Source organism: Magnolia sinica, chromosome 15 (genome assembly GCF_029962835.1).
Source record: "Magnolia sinica isolate HGM2019 chromosome 15, MsV1, whole genome shotgun sequence".
Lineage (NCBI taxonomy): Eukaryota > Viridiplantae > Streptophyta > Magnoliopsida > Magnoliales > Magnoliaceae > Magnolia > Magnolia sinica.
The window spans coordinates 19,248,023-19,269,199 of record NC_080587.1 but is presented as its reverse complement, the minus strand read 5'-3'; the positions used below and the strand labels follow the sequence as shown (position 1 = coordinate 19,269,199).

The following is a 21,177-nucleotide window of genomic DNA, read 5'->3' as shown; positions in this document are numbered from 1 at the left end:
AACTAACAAGTGCATCACCCCATGTTAGGCCCAGGGCTTAGAAATCGGTCCCATTTGATTCAGGTGGACCACACATTGGAAATAGATAATAGAGCAACACTTAATCTCCAAACTATTTCCCTTGGCGTGACTCACCAGAATCATAGAGAGGATTAATTTTTGGGCTCCATTCCTAATTTTGGTGTGGCATCTAATAGTTGGAGTGGATTTCATATAATTATCATAGTGGTGGCCTTGTAAAAATAAATGGCTGACATCTCTCTGCCAGTTTCTTTAAAAAGTAATCCAGGCAACCATCAACTAGACCCACAGCAGCTAGGAGATGATGAAAATATCCTGCTGGCTGTATGGCACCACACTCCTAACTCATGAATTTTATCAGCATCACACAATGATTGCTATGCATTTTTAGCTGACCGGTGCAGTCTCCCGGATGGACAAACTGGATAATCATACGCATGTTGATTACCATAATAGAGACCTTGTAAGTTACAACATTTCATTTGGGAAAGGTGTATGGGATAAATCTTAAGGTTTTAAACACACAGCTATAAATGGACCAAATGGTCAAAGGATGATAATGTGAAATGAAATATATTGCTTATATACTATTTTTCATCAAGTGAGAGAAAAAGTAGTAACGGGAAGAGGATAAAGAAAGTAGATGGAAAGCACCGGGAAGCTGCCGATGCTGTCACTTTCCTAACAGGGAACGGATTGGCTACTCCCCCTGACACCAGCCCGTTAGCTGGTGGTCGGTGCTCCATGGGCCCCACGATGATGTATGTGTTTCATCCATTCCGTCCATCCATTTTTACAGATCATTTTAATTCTTTAAAAAAAATAATGAAAGGGATTTAAATCTGAGGTGGACCACACTACAGGAAAACAATAGGGATTGGATATCCACCATTAAAATTCTCCTAGGCCCACTGTACTGTTTATTTGACATCCAATCTGCTGATTAAGTCATACAGGCCCAGATGAAGGGAAAAAACAAAAATCAGCTTGATCCAAAACTTTTATGGCCCCCATAAGGTTTTTAATGGTCCACGACACTGTTTACTAATGTGGTCCACTTAATATTGGGATATACCTCTTTTTTTGTCTCATACCATAAAATGATCTGGAAAAATATATTGACGGTATGGATGAAACACATACATCATGGTGGGGCCCACAGAGCACTGACCACCAGCCATTGGCTGGTGGCGGGGGAGTAGCCAAACCGTTTCCTTCCTAACATCGATATGGTGGCCCACTTTTTTGAAAATGCAGGATACTTTTGACTACTCATGTTTCAATAGAAAAGGAAGTGGGCACCTCAAATTGTGTTCACTCCATCAGATAGACGGTCTGGATCACCACCACATGCATTTTGAGTACCAGAACAAAGGTCTTATAGTTTCCGAGAGATGCTTGGCATACATCACAAGGTTTTAAACACACGTATAAATGGAACAAATGGTCAGTTTTGATAAAGATCGTCCCCTAATTCCAATTCAGGTGGGCCCCATATCTCCATTTGATTACTTGTAACAAGCATAACAGTTAAAACTGAAGACTTGGGTTGCTGCTTACATTGTTGCCTTCGATCTCATGAGCATCTACTGCACAAAAAGTAAGAAGTTGATCATTTTTACTAAGTGGTGCCTTAGATGGCACCCTATTGTGAAGAGGACAATATATGGTGTAAGGAAGCTAATGTGTGGCCCATCTGATGAGCGGAATTGCATGATTTGTACATCTGGTTGTTCTTCACCTTTCAAACATATCGACACATACGGATTCAAAAATGACAACTATCCACATCTTGCTTTCATAAGCCAACGGCACCCATGGCACCCATGGCTGAAGTTGCAATTAGTTCATGGATACTTGAATCCTCATGTTCAGGCCAAGGAGGGTTGTTTGGCAGCTTAAATTTTCAGCCTTTTGGATTTGAATTCCAAATGCAGGCCACAATCTTGTGTTTGGCCCTTTGGAATTTGGTGGATTCGTTAGAAAGCCCAACCTTTCAATTCCTCTATAAAAGTTGGGTTTAGAAAGGACCAATTTCTCTAACGGTCATATTTCAAATGGCTATCTTGCTTTCTCTATAATTCAAGTTGCCTAACACAACTTACATAATGAAAATCTCCATAATTTAAAATCTTGGATTTGGATTCTTTATGAATAGAATCTTTATGATTGTTTTTAAAACTTTTTTCTAACAATAATAATTTTGGCAATAAAATAAAAATCAAGAAAATCTTCTTTAAAAACAATAAAGGGAAATAGCTTTTCATTTGGATATTAGAAATGGCATTTTCCACGAAACACCTTTTCCTCTAATTCTTTTCCACAAATCTAAGTAGGGTCCAAAGGAAGCTGCTACTAAATTTCTTCAAGTACCACAGGGAAGGGAACATTGTTGACTTGACTTGCTGTCGTTTACATGAAAGGATGAACGAAAATACATTGAAAATCTACATTCATGTCATTTAAAATAAAAGAAGGGAATTTTATAAAAACCACCTACTTAATTTAATATTTACCTTCAATTACTTGTTTTAAATGGTTTTTACATATAACGGAACTTGGCAAGCAAAGAGTGGTGGTTCACAAAGGACCCACCTTGATGTTTATGTGAAATCCACTCCCAACTAACAAGTGCATCACCCCATCTTAGGCCATCCACTATTCAAGTTGACTACTCAATTGGAAATGGTGTAAAGGGCAACACTCAACTTCTAAATTATTTCCCTCGGTGTGGCCACTTAAATTCTGGGCTTCATTCCTAATTTCAGTGTGGCATCTAATAATTAGAGTGGATTTCATATAACCATCACAGTGGGCCCTATAAAAATAAAGGGCAGAAATCTCTCTCCCAATTGTTTCCTTTGGTGTGACATGTAAGCTTGATTTTTATGCCCTGAGCCTAATGTAGAACTTCACATCTAATGGTTGAGTGGATCTCACATATACATTATAGTGTACCCCTTCAAAATCAAAGGTGTTCCTAGTAATTTTTTAATATATCCGAATCTAGGAACAATTGGATGTGCATCAATTTTATAATGGGCTCACAAAATATTGTGTTAAATCCACTATGATCATTGGATGTGTAATCTCACTTTAGTACCAAGACTAAAAACTCAGGCTGACCAAAGAAAACAGTTGGTAAAGAGACATTATCACTCTTAATGTTTGCAGGGCCCACCATGATATTATATAAAATCCACTCCTACCCTCGTATGCCAAACCAAATTTAGGTATGGTGTCAAACATCAGTCCCATCTATGATTTATGCGAGCCTCACCAAGGCAAACAGTTAGGAGGGTGAGTGTTCAACTGTATATTGTTTTTAATCATGTCGTCCACCTTAATCAGACTCACATGGGGATGATGTTTGCGCCTTGGGCTTTACTTGGGGTGATGTATCTAGTGGTAGGGATGCATTTCACATAAACACTAGTGAGGCCCACCTGAGCCTACACCCCTTTGCTCGCCTATTTTTCTTTAACGAAATCTAACTTATGATTATGATAGTTACTTAATGTTATACTTTGTTAAAAATCTTTTAGAAAAAGGTATGGCAATACAAATTTTGTATTAAGTAGGTAGTAATTTGTAAAATTCCTTTAAGTAATCCAAACATTCACCAACTCTGCCGCGCCCACCGCAGTTGAGAGATGAAAATATCTTGCTCGCTATATAGCACCACATGACTGCAGGAATTTCCAGCATGGTATGATATCACTGATTTAGATCATTGGTCATGAATACTGACTTGTTAGAGAACTTGATTTGGGATGGTATAAATCTGACATGGAGGGCATGGCCCCACCAACAATCATCTTCTTATAATCTTGGCAAATGGTGTGAAGGGAGAGGTGTCCATGATCAAAGTAAATTTTTCACTACCACTGGTTAGTATGATCTTAGTACCTCTATCAGAAATTGTTTAACTCGATCCCACTTCTCAGGATTTTCATTCCACACGTCATCCAACACAAGTAAAAACTTCTTCCCACTCGGCTCTCATACCATGTGACAGTAAATCCAAATTTTCAAGATCCCAATTACTAATTAAAAAGAAATTTCTTCCAAAGATACAAAACAGAATAGACGAATATAGCCTTAAAGCTCATTTGGAAGCCAATCCAAACCCATAAGCATTTGGAGTAATGCTTCAATCCCTGAATTAGTCAGATTAAAATCAAACTGAAACAATGAATAACAATCTGTACAAAAATAAGTGATCCACAATGATCTCCAACAAATTGATGGCTCAAATTGTTAATTGCCCATATTAAAAATAATCCAAACCATCCATTTTCTTCGCCACTGATTGAAAGTTTAGAATCGTCAATTGGGTATTGATTTTTAAATGGTAGCCTCTTGAATATGTGGACAACCTAATGTACCGTCTAGATCAACCAAGTAAGAGCACAGTAAGCACCAGATCATTTCTCACACTTAGAAAATCATTCAAATCCATATCCTTTAAACCTTCTCAAAGTCCAGTTATTTTCATTCTCTCTCCTTAAACCCTTTAAATTGATCAAACTACAAGCTTTAAGCATACGTAGAAAACCCAAAAAGCCTTGACCCCTTCTCGTGGGGTCCACTGAAAATGATGCAAGAGGTGGCCCAGCATCGACTGGACCAGATTGATCCCCAGCTGGGCCCCAGGGCAAACCTGACGGCCAGCTCCAAACGGTAGTAGCCGAAAATCGTGACCCTTCATGTCGATGTCCTCCTCAAGGAATCGCTCAGGGCGGAACTGTAGTGGATCTTTCCACATGGCTGGGTCACGTGCAAGGGCCCACACGTTCACATGTACGTTGGAGCCTTTGGGAACATCGTAGCCGCCGATCTTAACGTTTGCAGCGGCCTTGTGGGGGAGCATGAGAGTTGTTGGTGGGTGCAACCATAGAGCCTCCTTAGCCACGCATTGCAGGTAGGGGAGGTTTGGGAAGTCTGACTCAGTCATCACTCGATCGAACCCGAGGACTCGGTCTAACGCTTCTTGGGCTTTCTCTTGCACTCTTGGGTTCTTGATCAGCTCTGCCATGGCCCACTCAACTGATATTGCAGTAGTGTCCATGCCTGCTGTGATCATGTCCTGCACATAAAAATAAAAATAAAAATTTAAATTTTAATTTTTTTAAAAGAAAACCTATATTGATCAAGTGATATAAATTGTGAAAGGAAGGTTTGTGTATGTATTAAGTTTACTGACCAAACAGTGTACAAGTTCATCATTTGATTTAACATTAAACCATCCAAATTAGCTGTTACCATTTGATTTATCACGAACCATTATTTAATTAGCTGGCCAGTGGACGTTTATTGAACGGTTGATAATGAAATATATCCAACGGTCCTATTTCAATAAACATCTGTCAACGACTAGGAGGTTAGGTTTGTTAACCAATTGAAGGTTTGGACTATAGCTTAAGCAGCACAAACTAGTCCGGCTAGTTTGAGTTAATGTATGCCACGTGTATAATTTTTAAGTGCATGCGTATCCAGCTTCATACACAGCCAGCACATCAAATCTACCACCTACCACATGTGCGTGTAATGGCGATCGTGGATGAGGCGCCACTACCAAAAGTCAGCCCTAATTTTCAAGTAGTCCGCACCAACACCTGAAATTATAGTGCTGCTTCGGTTGAAACTGTTCTTGTATTTCCCAAGATGGAAAATTTTAATCAATCTAACGATCTTGCCCGTCCATTTCATCATTGGATTGATCTACAAGATGAACGGTTCTGATCAATGAGCGTTGGACTTTCGATTGTAAATTTTGTAAATCAATCCAATGATCTTGCCCGTCCAGTTAAATTTCATGTGGTGTGGCCCAGCTGAGTTTCGGATCATTTCTCTATCGCCCCTTCATCCTACTGAGTTACATCTTATTAACGGATTAGATAAATGATACAAACCAAGGTGGCCCCACAGACAACCTATGGTGGGCATCCCATTCCCAGTGTTGCTGTGGTGTGGTCCACCTAAGTTTTGGATCTGAATAAATCTTTCCCCCAGTTACCAGAATAAAGGGTAAAAGCTGATGGACGGAGTGGATACATTTACATCGTGACGTGATGGCTTCACAGAGTTTAGATGCTTTGAGTGCTGCGTTAAACAGGTGTAGATGTGAAATCCGGTCCGTTAACATAGAAACAATGAGATTTTTATGCGGAAAATCTCTCTAAGAAATGAATGCAAGAATGAAGAAAATTCATTCATGGATTATTCGCGATGGATTTACGGTAGATCCGCAATATGTTACAGCCATCTCTCCACAGTACGCGTGGCAGGAGGATGTATCAATCGGAGCCCTATAATTGATGGCTTATTTTCTAATATATTGCCTATTAGACAATCCTATCCACTACTTTATTCAAAATTTCTCCACTGACCGTTAATCATTTTGGTTTTCTACATGGCTAGGATCATCCGATCCATGTGTATAGGGTCAGTCAAGAATCATTACAATGTCCAGTCATTGATCTGAACCGGCCAACTAGTAGGAATGTAGATATTTATGGTATTTTCATTCATCCTTTAGTGTAAAGGAGAGCAAGTCAAGTCAAAAAAGTGCCCTCCCTTGTAAGCACTCGAAGAAAGTAACCAGCAGCTTCCTTTAGACCCTGTTTCAATTTGTGGAATTTTTTTTATAGAGAAAATGGTGTTTCCATATAAATGCCATTTCTAAAAAGCATACGACAAGCTGATTCTCTTTATTGTTTTTCAAGAAAAATTTCATGATTTTTATTTCATTGCCAAAATTATTATTTAAAAGGAAAAGAAAAAAAAAAGAATTTTTCATGAAGATTTTACTCGAAGGCATTAGATGACATATCTCATAGAGCTTGTAATGTTATTCTTCAATTATTGTGCTTTAGAAGGGCTAATTTCATTTACCTCTATGTTATATGACAATTCAGATCTCTTTTCATTTTTAATTTTTGTTAAAGTCCTTTTATATATATTGTTACACCATTTTCTAATCGCGAATTTTTTTTTAAAGAAAGTGATTGTTTTACATTATATTAGAGCATATCTTAACAAAGAAGATATGCATCTAATTAACCTCAATTGTGATTGAGTGGTTAAAACACCGTGTTCTTGTACTGAGTTGGAGCACCCATGTCTAAAATATTTCAACTTGCAAGGTCCTTGTTCTGGTGTAACTTGCAAGGCCCTTGTTCTAGTTTGATCCAATTCTTAGTGGACTGCACCGGTCAGGAGAAAAAATAAAAAAAATTGTACAACACTCGTCACTTGATGTCTGAAATTTCAAGAGATAGAAGTGCGCTGCCGTCCTGCTAGCAAGATATTTTTAGTAAGTACTTCCGTTGCCCACCATTCACCACCTACCTAAGTTAAGCCCACCATTATGTATGTGTTATATCCACATCAATGTAAGGCATGAGCCAAAAGAATGAGTTGGATCCAAACCTCAAGTGAACGGACCGCACTATAGAAAGCAGTGGAGATAGTGATGGAGATTGTTGAAACCTTTCATGATGTTTATTTGCCTTCCAACCTATTCATAAGGTCAAACATTTATGGATGAAAAGAAAACACTAACATCAGCTTGTTCTTAAATTTGTGTGGCCCTAAAACAATTTTAGTGGTTGGCTTTTAATCTCCACTGTTTTCGCTGTGATGCGTTCCACTTGAGGTTTGGATTCAGTTTTTGGGATCATGCACTGATATGATATCAAAAAATAGTATGGATATGAGCAGCCAATAGAACTTTGCCACGGCAACACACCACCAAGGTGTGTGCACACCATGAGGGAGCAGATTAGGTGTTAGCCGGGTAACACTGTCTATTAACACCGTTCATCCGTTTCTACAGCCCATTTTAGGATGTGTTCCCAAAAATCAAGGAGATCCAAATCTCGAGTGGACCACACCACGAGAAACATTGGTGATTGACCGTGCACCATTAAAAACCTAAAGTGATTTAAGAAAAATCATCAAAGTGGGCTCCATCTAACTCTTGAAATTTCAGACATCAAGTGATGAGTGCTGTACAATTTTTTATTTTTTTTCTGATCGGTGCAGTCCGCTAAGAACTGGATCAAACTAGATCAAGGCCCTAGTAAGTTACACCAGAATAAGGACCTTGCAAGTTGAAACATTTTAGATACGGGTGCTCCAACTCAGTACAAGAACATGGTGTTTTAACCCCTCAATCACAATTGAGGTTAATTAGATGCATATCTTCTTTGTTAAGATATGCTCTAATATAACGTAAAACAATCACTTTCTCTAAAAAAAAATCGAGCCATTAGAAAATGGTGTAACAATGTATATAAAAGAACTTTAACAAAAATTTAAAACTGAAAAGAGATCTGAAATTGTCATATAACATAGAGGTAAATGCAATTAGCCCTTCTAAAGCACAATAATTGAAAAATAACATTACAAGCTCTATGAGATATGTCATCTAATGCCTTTGAGAGATGAAAATGAAAGCGCACAAGGTGTTCCCGTTGTAACGCCTTGGTGTGTGTTATCCTTGCCATGGAGCCCACCTTGATGATTTTTTTTTGCACCCCCTTTAGGTTTTTAATGGTGGAATGCCAATCACCGTTGTTTCTTGTGGTGTGGTCCACCTGAGATTTTGATCTCCTTGATTTTTGGGAACACATCTTAAAATGGGCTGTAGAAATGGATGAACGTATACAGTATTACCCAGCTAACACCTAATCTGCTCCCTCATGGTGTGCACACACCTTGGTGGTGGTGTGACGTGGCAAAGTTCTATTGGCCCCTCATATCCATACGATTTTTTGAGTTCATATCAGTGCATGATCCCAAAAAAAAAAAATGAATCCAAACCTCAAGTGGACCACATCTCAGAAAACAGTGGAGATTAAAAGCCAACCATTGAAAAATTCTCATGGGCCATTGAAATTTAAGATCAAGCTGATGTTAGGGTTTTCCCTTCATCCATGCATATTTGACCTAATGAATAGGTTGGAAGGAAAATAAACTTTATGGTGGACCCTAGAAAGGCTTTAATAGTGGGTGTCACTGTCTCTATTGCTTTCTATGGTGTGGTCTATTCACAACCTCAAGTGTAGGGCTGCGATGTAGTAATAATCTCGGTAAGACCGAGGTCGAATTCATAGGAACTGAACCTTGTACGTATTATGAAAGTAATCAGAACTAGAACTAGGAGAAGATGTAATATAAATCAGAGAGAATTAAGGGAATAATTGTGAATTTAATTAACTAAATCCACTTGTAAAGATCAGGGAGATCTATGATTGATATAACCTTAAAAATCAAATCTGAACTTCATTTAATCTAGTTTTCAAGAGATGAGAATGATGTGAGAATTAAACTTGATTCCATCACAAGACCATGCCCATGAGACAAAGTAAACAACATAATTTAACCAATCCATATCCAATCTGAGATAATTATGAATGTTAGGAAGGGTTCCATCATTCAACCATGCCCAGGAGACGATGGTGAACAACATGGCCTTCTGACTGCATAATCTCAATAATGAAAAGAACATGCTTAAAGCTATCGCAGATCTATTGTAATTTAAGTTACAACAAACCATTAAAAACTAAAGGCATTCCTTATAATCAAACTAGAATCAAAATCGGTTCAGTTTAAACATGAATCAAAAGCCATAAACAAAAAGTCTCCCATCACACTATAAGCTTCACCTTTTAGCCCAAGCTAAGAGGCTTAGCTAAAGTCTCTAAAAAATAACATCAAAAGAAATAAAAAAATCGATGAAGGAGGAAGAAAAGCTAAGGAAGGCCACGATCTCTCTCTTTCTCTCTTTGCTCCACCGTTTCCATGCCCTTTGATGATTTCTGAGCGTTAAATCCATGCTTTTAGTATCCTTTTTCAGTCCAGGCTCCTAAATACACGTTGCAGCACAAACATGATTAAAATAGGGCGTTAAACAGTATCATGTTCGTAAAATTAGGTAATAACTGGGGTCTAATATGCAATATTTGACCCTCAACATGGTCCACTTGAGTTTTGGATCCAACTCATTCTTTTGGCTCATGCCCTACCGTGGTGATGTGGATATAACAAATACATCATGGCAGGCTCAACTTAGATGGTGCATGGTGGGCTACATAAGTACTTCCTAAAAATATCTTGTTAGTTGGATGGTAGCCACCTCTAACTCTTAAAATTTCAAACATTAAGTGACGAGTGTTGTATAATTTATTTCTGATTGGTGCGGTCCACTAAGAACTGGATCAAACCAAAACAAGTGCCTTGCAAGTTGCAACAGTTTAGATAGGGTGTTCCGATTTAGTACAAGAATATAAGGTGTTTTAACCCCTCAATCACAATTGAGGTTAATTAGAGGCACATCTTTGTTAGGATTTGAAGACTTGACCCTCCACTCTGATATCATGTAAAACAATCTCTTTCTCTAAAAATCAGCCATTAGAAAATGGTGTAGCTATGTATATAAAAGGACTTTAACAAAAATTAAAAACAGAAAGGAGATCTGAAATTGTCATATAACATAGAGTTAAATGCGTTTAGCCCTTCTAAAACACAATAATTAAAGAACAACCTTGTAAGTAAAATCTTCATGAAAAATTCTTTTTCGTTTTCTTTTCCTTCCGAACAATAATTTTAGCAATGAAATAAAAATCAAGAAATTTTTCTTGAAAAACAATAAAGAGAAACAGTTTTCATTTGTTTTTTAGAAATGACATTTTCCTGGAAACACCATTTTCTCTATAATAATAAAAAAATTCCACAAATTCAAACAGGGTCTAAAGGAAGCTGCTGGTTACTTTCTTTTGAGTACTACAGGGAGGGCACATTGTTTACTTGACTTGCCGTCCTTTACATGAAAGGATGAACGAAAATGCCATGAATATCTACATGTCTGTCATTTAAATTAAAGGAAGGAAATTTAAAAAAAAAAAAAAAGAAAAAAAAAAACAAAACAACTGCCTACTTATAATAAAATTTACCTTCGTGGTACCTTTCTAAAATGGTTTTCATGTTTAAAGGAACTTGGCAAGCAAAGAATGGTGGTTCAGATAGGAACCACCGTGATGTTTATGTGAAATCCACCTCATCTAACAAGTGCATCACCCCAAGTTAGGCCCAGGGCTCAGAAATTGGTCCCAATCGATTCAGGTGGACTATACATTGGAAATTGCAGACAGAGCAACGCTTAATATCCAAACTGTTTCCTTTGGTGTGGCTCATCTGAATCACAAATAAACTTAATTTTTGAGCCCCATTCCTAATTTTGGTGTGGCATCTAATAGTTGGAGTAGATTTCATATAATCATCATAGTGGCAGCCATGTAAAAATAAACGGCGGACATCTCTCTCGCAATTCCCTTAAAAAGTAATCCAGAATTGTAACCTTGTCAGACCCATAGCAGCTGGGATATGAAAATATCTTGCTGGTTGTATGACACCACACCCTTGAATCTTGAATTTTATCGGCACTGCACGATGATTGCTGCACATTTTTTGCTGATCGGTACAGTCCCCAGATGGACAGACTGGATCACCATTCGCATTGTTGATTACCAGAATAGGGACCTTGCAAGTTACAATATTTTATTTGGGATAGGTGCATGGCATAAATCCTAAGGTTTTAAACACGCATGTATAAATGGACCAAATGGTCTGTTTGAGTAGGGGATCAGCTGGGCACAATCAAGATACTGCTCTGATGCCAATTCAGGTGGGCCCCATATCTCCATGACAGATGCTGCACAAGAAAGTAGCATTTTAAACCCTTAATTACGATTATACAAAGAGGCTGTTTGGTATCTCTATTAATAAGTTTTTTTTTCTTTGAAAAAAGATTGCTTGATAATAGTTTATTATGAAAATCTGACTTGAAAGGAAAGGGGCCCACCAAAATTGTGATTAAGGCTTAATCCTTAATAGTGATTTTGTGGAATCCCCTATATTCTTGAAACTAGTTATTTTAGAGAAATGACATTCGTTTTAAGAGTCTGATTCAAACTCTTAGAGAAGCAGAGAATTCAACTCCCCCAGCATTGTTTTAACACAAGCAGAGAGAAATGCATCTGCCATCTTTTCTTGTTTCCGTGAAAATCCCCAACAACTGAAAATGATGATAATGTGAAATGGAAAATATTGCCTATATGCTATTTTCCATCAAGTGAGAGAAAAAGTAGCCACGGGAGGAGGATCAAGAAAGCACATGGAAGGCGCCAAGAAGCTGCCAATGCTGTCACTTTCCTAACATCAATAGGGTGGACCACTTCCTTGAAAATGCACAATACTTTTGAATGCTCATGTTTCAATAGAAAAGGAAGAGGGCACCTCAAATTGTGTTCACTCCAATCTCCACCATAGACATGTATGGTGATCGTGATTGCAACTAGTCACTTGATGGGGCCCATGTGGTTTGATTTTTGTTCCATGGGTTTGGTGATGGGACACAATTCAAGGTATCACCATAGACAAGTTTGCTTCATCTCATAGGCCCTCAAAGGGATGGGCCACAGCCCAAAAGCCTCAATGATCAAACAATCCTAACAATATAATTGCAGCCTCTCTTCAACGTAAATGAGTAATCTTGTTCTTTTTTTCTAATGCAGAACTGAGGACGGCTGATCAGATGATTAGAAACGTCCAATTACCAAGTACATAAACACTGGTCCACAGAAACTTGCAACAATTAAAAAAGTGATTCAAATATCCATCATCAAACTTATAGGGCCCACGTGGTCAGGAGATGAAAATATCTTTCTAGCTGGACAGCACCACACCACTTGACTCCTGGAATACCTGACATTGCATGACAACTGCAGCATATCTTTTCGCTGATTGGTGCAGTCCATCAGATAGACCATCTGGATCGCCACCACATGCATTTTGAGTACCAGAACAGAGACCTTATAGGTTACATCTTTCCGAGAGATGCTTGACATACATCATGAGGTTTTAAACACATGTATAAATGGAACGAGTGGTCATTTGATAGGAGATCACGCCGGGCACAATCAAGATTGTCCCCTGATTCCAATTCAAGTGGGCCCCATATCTCCATTTGATTACTTGTAACAAGCATAACAGTTAAAACTGAAGATTTGGGTAGCTGCTTACATTGTTGCCTTCGATCTCATGAGCATCTACTGCACAAAAAGTAAGAAGTTGATCATTTTAACTGAGTGGTGCCTAAGATGGCACCCTATTGTGAAGAGGACAATATATGGTGTAAGGAAGCTAATCAACGGTTCATATCCAACACATATGTGTGGCCCATCTGATGAGTGGAATTGCAGGATTTGTACATCTGGTTGTTCTTCACCTTTCAAACATATCGACACATAAGGATTCAAAAAGACAACTATCCACATCTTGCTTTCAGAAGCCAATGGCACCCATGGCTGAAGTTGCATTAGTTCATGGATACTTGAATCCTCATGTTTTGGTCAAGGAGGGTTGTTTGGCAGCTTAAATTTTCGGCCTTTTGGATTTGGATTTCAAATGGCTATCTTGCTCTTTCTATAATTCAAGTTGCCTAACACAACTTACATAATGAAAATCTCCATAATTTAAAATCTTGGATTTAGATTCTTTGTGAGTAGAATCTTTATGATTGTTTTAAAAACTTTTTTCTAACAATAATAATTTTGGCAATAAAATAAAATTCAAGAAAATCTTCTTTAAAAACAATAAAGGGAAATAGCTTTTCATTTGGATTTTAGAAATGGCATTTTCCACGAAACACCTTTTCCTCTATTTCTTTTCCACAAATCCAAGCAGGGTCTAAAGGAAGCTGCTACTTAATTTCTTTAAGTACCACAGGGAAGGGAACATTGTTGACCTGACTTGCTGTCATTTACATGAAAGGATGAATGAAAATACCATGAAAATCTATATTCATGTCATTTAAATTAAAGGAAGGAAATTTTATAAAAACTACCTGCTTAATATAAAATTTACCTTCAATTACTTGTTTTTAAATGGTTTTTACGTATAAGGGAACTTGGCAAGCAAAGAGGGGTCGTTCACAAAGGACCTACCATGATGTTTATGTGAAATCCACTCCCAACTAACAAGTCCATCACCCCATCTTGGGCTCAGGTCTCAGAAATCAGTCGTATCCATTATTCAAGTTGACTACTCAATTGGAAACGGTGTAAAGGGGGCAACACTCAACCTCCAAAATATTTCCCTTCGTGTGGCCCACTTAAATTATAGATAGACTTAATTTTTGGGCTTCATTCTTAATTTTGGTGTGGCAGCTAATAATTAGAGTGGATTTCATATAACCATCATGCTGGACCCTATGAAAATAAAAATAAAGGGCAGAAATCTCTCTCCCAATTGTTTCCTTTGGTATGTCCCATCTGAATGACATGTCAGCTTGATTTTTAGGCCCTGGGCCTAACATAGAACTCCACATCTAGTGGCCGAGTGGATCTCACATATACATTATGGTGTGCCACTTCAAAATCAAAGGTGTGCCTAGTAATTTTTTAATATATCAGAATCTAAGAACAATTGGATGCACATCAATTTTATACGGACTCACAAAATATTGTGTTAATTAAATCCACTCCGATCATTAAATGTGTAATCTCACTTTAGTACTAAGACTAAAAACTCAGGCTTACCAAAGAAAACAGACGTTCAATTTTAATTTTTGTATGGCCCACCATGATATTATATAAAATCCACTCCAACTGTTAGATGCCGAATCAAATTTAGGTATGGTGTCAAACATCCGTCCCATCTATGATTTATGTGAGCCACACTAAGGGAAACAGTTAGGAGGGTGAGTGTTCAACTGTATACTGTTTTTAATCATGCCGTCCACCTTAATCAGATTCACATGGGATGATATTTGTGCCTTGGGTCTAACTTAGGGTATGTACCTGGTGGCAGGGATGAATTTGACATAAATATTAGCGTGCCCCACCTGAGCCTGCACCCCTTTGTTCGCCTATTTTCCTTTAACCAAATCTAACTTTTGATGATGATAATTACTTAATGGTGTAGTTTATTAAAAATATTTTAGCAAAAGGCATGGCTATGCAGGTTTTGTATCAAGTAGTTAGTAATTTATAAAATTCCTTTAACTAATCCAGACAGTCACCAACCCTACGATGCCTACCGCAGTTGCGAGATGAAAATATTTTGCAAGCTGTATAGCACCACATGTCTGCTAGAATTTCCAACATGGCATGATGACTGCTGCTCTTTTTTACTGACCCATGCGGTCCCCTAGATGGATGGACAGGATCAACACATGCATGTCAAGTACTGGAACAGGGACCTTGTAGGTTACAACATTTCGGATAGGTGCATGGCATAAATCCTAAAGTTTTAAACACACGTGTATAAATGCAACACACTGTCAGAATGCGTTTTTGGTTTTTTGGTTCTTAATAAAATAGAGTACGTTAATGCATCTGGGGGGAAATGTGAGTAACCACCCTGAAGTAAAAAAACAGGGCACTTTTGTCATTTTTTAATGGATACTTTTGGCACGTAATTCGCAGAAATAGCTCCAATATTGGCAATGTGATCTTTCAAAACCATTCAAATCCATTTCACTAAATTGAAATGGAAAGGAGTTCATGATGTCGACATGTAATATGACATGGAATACGACTACTTTTTATTATCCAGGTTGTGTTTGGACATATGATGAATTGGATTTTGAACATCCATTTAATTGCAGTGGAATTGGACATACAGTTCAATATATATGCTAAGAAACACAATCATGGTTTGATTATTTCCACTTTATTAGGCCAGTCTTTGTAATCAACTCTATGGTGCATAGCTAAGATTGATTGTGAAATTAGAAGGAAAAGATTGATTGTGAAATTAGAAGCATAGCTAAGATGCAATGACGAACCAATGGAATTCCAAGTCTTAGGAGTCTTCAAAAACCATATTAGCTCCTATATGAATCTTATATTGGAGGCCAAGAGGGGTACTTGTGAAGGATGTCAAAGAAGAAGTTTTGTGCTTTTCCAATTTTCTTTTACTTGTGTGTGATTTTGGTAGGGTTTTCAATTTTCAATGATGCATTTGTTTGTTGTCATCGTCATTGTTGTTATTCTATGGATTCGTTGTTGGATTTCTAAGATCTCATTTGGATGCATTATGGAATTAAATTGCATTATTTTTAGTTATAAATAAAGTGGAAATGATCAGATTGTAGTTGCCTTATTACTCGTGTCAAAGGGAATTACAATTTCAGTACTTTAAGCTGGACATTGTAGCAATGTAACTACAGTTTGAGGGCAACATGGTCTCTCTCTTTTATTTTATTTTATTTTTATTAGTTAAAAAGTATGGTGTTGTGAAGTGAAAATGGTGATAGGAAAGTGTAATTGTGTCAGGTTGGTGGATACACAGTGGAGTAGAAGGGAGACATAACACTAGTGACAGTGAAGAGGAGCAGGAAAAAATAAAAATAAAGCTAGGATGTTCTATTACTATCTAATATTTGCACAAGACCTTTTTCATTCTTAAACATTATTCTCTTTCTTGAATTATCAGTCCATCTGTTTTTACTAGGCTGCAGTTAATTGGTTTTCTATGTTAGGTTACTTCCTACTTTTGAATCTATTCCTAGATGAAGATCATATATTCTCTTAGTGCACTTGAATTCCAAATTTTATACATAGGCCAACTCCTATAAATTTCAGCTTTTGGGTTTTGGCTACAGGTTTCTAAATTGTCTTATGTGATGCTTTTATGTTAGTTTGTATGATTTTTTTTTTTTTTTAATGCAGCACGTTGTCGTGTTGTTCCGTAGAATGCATAATTTTCTTTATTTTCGCTTGCTTTCATGCCAATACCATATCAATGGAAAAAGAATAGTAAAATATGATGGGTTTGATGCAAAGGTGACACCTATTGTACTATTCATTTTTTATCCTCACCACTTCATAACATGTCTACCATGTTTTTCTGCTAGGCTCAAGATGGGGCTGATGTTTCAGGTGTCTTGACAGTAATGACTCTAGGGATGTAAGTTAAAACTGGTCTTGTGTAATTTCCAACATTCACTGGATGTATACAATGTGGCGATAATACACTTTATGGACAGGTTTTATGCAGCAGTCGCTAAAACAGCTTTCAAGGGTGACCCATGGCTAGAACTTCATATCTTTTCGTCTTGTACTTGAAATATGATTCTTTTTTTCTTTTCTTTTCTTTTTTTCAATATTAATTGTTGTAGGCCTTAAACACAGGTTGTTACTCTTATGCAGGTTTCAAAAGATGGCTCAAATTGAGCAGGCTAGAGATTATGAGATCTACTATTTTTTCCTTCCACTTCTCATTCACTTGTTATTGGGAAGAATAGAGGGAGGAAGAAAATTCATATAAGGTAATGGCGTTAGATTTTAAATTCAAATTTCTCCCCCGAGCTGAATCTAGTACTTGGTTCATGGTTTTTCAGCATTTGTTGGTTTGGTTATTCAATTGGGTTTCTCCATATTTATCGGTTTCTCGCCAATCTATGATTTGGGTGCATCTGTTTCTTTCTTATCCGAATTGGGTTTTTTTCCGAGTTAAATTGGGTTTTATTTGTTTGATCTTTGGATGAATTGAAATGTGACTCTTAGATCTACTTCTACATTTTTTTTTTCACTTCACATTTCATTGTTGCTAGAAAGAATTGAGGGAGGGGAGCAAATCCATGTAGAAGGTGATGTTGGTAGATCTGAAGTTCAAATTTCCCTCTTCATGCATCATAGCAAGAAAGCAATGTCTTGTAATACTGTCTCTATATTCAATTTCCAAAACTTGGTTTCTAAAACCAATCTTTGGATTCCTGATTACATTACTAAGATAGGATTTATGGTTATTTTTAATTGTACTGCAACGTTCTTTAGGTTTCAATTTTTTATTATTTCTTTAAATACAGGTTCCAATAAGTTTTAAAAAAAAATTTACTGGCTTTTGTGCACTGCTTTTACCGGCTCTTCCTAAGTAAGGAAGGGTTCCAAACTGTTCCTAAATAAGAAAAATACCATTCCCAAAAATGAAGGATTTAGAAATGTGCTAAAATTTTTGACGGGTTTTCAATCGTCCCTAATTTTTGCGATGCTTTATTTTAGGAATGATTGAAAACTATTCTGAAATTGAAACTTTACGACGGTTTTCAACCGTCCCTAATTTTTTGCAACACCCTATATAACGATGGTTGAAAAATGTTCCTATATGGTTCAGGAATGGTTGAAATATGAATTTTGGTGTAGTAAAAGGTCAAAATTCTGCCCGAAATTCCAAATTGCTTGATGGCTGATTTTTATCAATTTAAACAGGTCGAAATACTCTTTGACATGTCAAAATATTGTTCCAGATTACTTGCTGGATGATTTCTGACAATTTAGATAAGTCGACAGATCTTGTCAACATGTTGAAATCCAGTTCGACGGGGCGATAGATTGGCTCACAAGTTGAAAATCACAAAATTTCTAGTTTTAAATCTTTGGATACTTTTTGGTTGTTTCGACCCGTTGACTAGATAGGTTGACGATAGGTTGATGGGTAGAAGAAATTTGCACATTTTTCTAAAATTGTTTCCTTATTTGATTAGGACTTTTTTATTACAATTTTAGGATATGTTTAGAGTTATTTAAACATGTTAAACTCTTACACACACACACACATATACATACATACATACATACATACATATATATATATCAATTAAATTTTCTTAAAAATTCTATTTCTTATCATGGATTTAGGATTCTCTTGTGGATTCAAGGTATTTATCAATCGAGGAAGACAATGATCGATCTCATCACATCCTCCCCTACGTCGATTACATAATCACTTTAGTTGTTTTTTTTTGCTTTTCTACTTTTCATTAGTTTTTGAAGAGAGGCATCACTAGAGACGAAAGAGAGGAGAAGCTGATAAATGTGTTGTTTACCAAACATACATATATGCTTAATAAGTAGAAACTAAGATAAGCCACATTTTGGATGGACTGGATCACCTTGCAAGTGTGGTCCACAAGTTGGATCACCTTGCAGACATCACATGACAACTACGTCACATTTTTTTGCTGATCAGCGTGGTCCACAAGTTGGATGGACTGGATCACCTTGCAAGTTACAACATTTCCAATCGATGCATGGCATAAATCATAATGTTAAACACACATGTAAATGGATCAAATGGTCTGTTTGGGTAGGGGAACATCTGGGGCACAATCCGGATCATGCCCTGATAGCAATTCAAGTGAGACCCATATCTCCAGAACAAGAAAGCACCATTTTAACATTTTAATCACAATTATTCAAAGTTTCAGAAAAAAAAAAAATGATCTATGGTTGTGATCAAGCCAGGAAAATGCTACTCCACATACAAATGCGATGAGGAGGGATGGGGCCCACCAAAATTGGGACTGAGGCTTAATCCTTAATCCCGATTTCGGAGGATCCCTAAATTCTTGAAACCCGTTGCTTTGGCAATGGCCCACCAAACATGGTATGCCTGCCCCAACTGTTTGGCATTGGCAAATTCTGAGTAAATGGAGAGATAACCAACCAAACAGTAAATACAATGCAGATGGATTCCTTGAACATACAAGTATTGCACAAAAAACTAACCCTTTTGATTACTTGTAAGACGCATAAATACTAGAGACTTGGGTAGCCGCTTCATATGCATTCTGAAAAATATTAGACCTCTCCTTTTTCCTCTACTCAAACAAACATTCATGCATGCAACGAAAAAGGATAGTGCTAAAAATGGCCCCTTGGCATAGATTTTAAGAGGTCTATTGGTCCATTTTCTGTTTGGAGCCCACCCTCTTGCTTGATTAGGCCGCGTGGCTCATGAGTGGACTAACTGATCTGTCAATTTCATGAACCCTGTGGTTGATGAGAAATTGTATAAATATCAGGGCCATTGGATGATCCTATGTGTCCAAGTAATGGTCTTCAAACGAATGGATAATGATAAAAATTGGCCTGAAGTCGACATTCAACAGAAAATATCGGGTAGCTAGGATTCTCCCATCTGCGTGTTTTTTATTTTTTATTTTTTGGGTGTGCTTGTGGGTGGTTTTGATTATCTTATAATGCAACCAAATGGGCTCCATCCATGAATGGACTAAGCAACAGGCGGAAGGCCATCAGTTGCAGCAAAGATAATCTCTACTTTAACTTGCATCGCATTTCTCTCCATGCTGATCCAAAAGCAGAGAGAAATGCTTCTGCCATCTTTTCTTGGTATTGTAGAAATGCCCAACAAATGAAAATGGTGATAATGCGGAATGGAAAACAATGAAACTGTGGCCTATATTCTATTTTCCATCAAGTGGGAGAAAAATGAGTCACCAGAGAGAAAAAAAAAAAGTGCATGGAAAGCATCAAGAAGCTGCCAATGCTATTGCTTTCATAACCTTGAAATCAAGATATTGGGATTGGACTTCTCAATCAATTAATAACCATTTTGATAGCAAAATCAATATATGTTCGAAGTCCCTATGATGCTTTTGCAGGAGTACATCTTGGATCGGTCGATTATGCCATGGTTGGAGTCCTAATCATGGCGACCTGGTCTAATTGGGAGAAGCAGTAGGTATTATTGTGGGTCAATCAATCAATGTGGCAGACCACCTTCCTTGACAACGCAGGATACTTTTAGACTGCTCGTATTCGAACAGAAAAGGAAGCTCTCCCTCAATGGTATTCATTTTAATACTATTACAGACATAGACTTAGGTAGCTGCTTAATAGGCATTTTAAAAGAAAGACAACCTCTGCTTCTTCCTCTACTCAAACAAACATTCACTGTTAATGATCATGTATTAGATATGAATATCTCTACGCATCTACCAAACACGGCCTTAGTTGTTTATTAACTAGCATTTGCTGCTACTGGGATTAGCATCAGCTCTTCAAGATACAGATTGATGGCCCCTGCCACCTCTTCAACTGCACTTGTATGGATGTATTGTTTACATTATTTCCAATGAAAAGATGTGAGAGCATTGGAGTGACACACATCACATTTTGCAAGCCATGTGCTTTCTCCAATAAAAGGATTCCACTTCATATTTCACTCATTGTGAAGTTCTCAATTTATAGTCTGATGTCCCGAAAAATAATAGAAATGCAGTTGACAGGATGTAGAAAATCAAAATTTGACTACTCATGATGGGTTCATATCCAATTGGAA

General features: G+C 37.3%; 1 protein-coding gene across 1 annotated transcript; it reads right to left on the bottom strand.

The window, feature by feature from the left end:
- Positions 1 to 4,546: 4,546 nt before the first annotated feature.
- LOC131226847 (cytochrome P450 98A2-like) lies at positions 4,547 to 5,143 on the bottom strand. Its single transcript, XM_058222566.1, has one exon. The coding sequence runs from the start codon at positions 5,105 to 5,107 to the stop codon at positions 4,547 to 4,549; it is 561 nt and encodes a 186-aa protein (XP_058078549.1). The 5' UTR covers positions 5,108 to 5,143.
- Between the last annotated feature and the right edge of the window lie 16,034 nt (positions 5,144 to 21,177).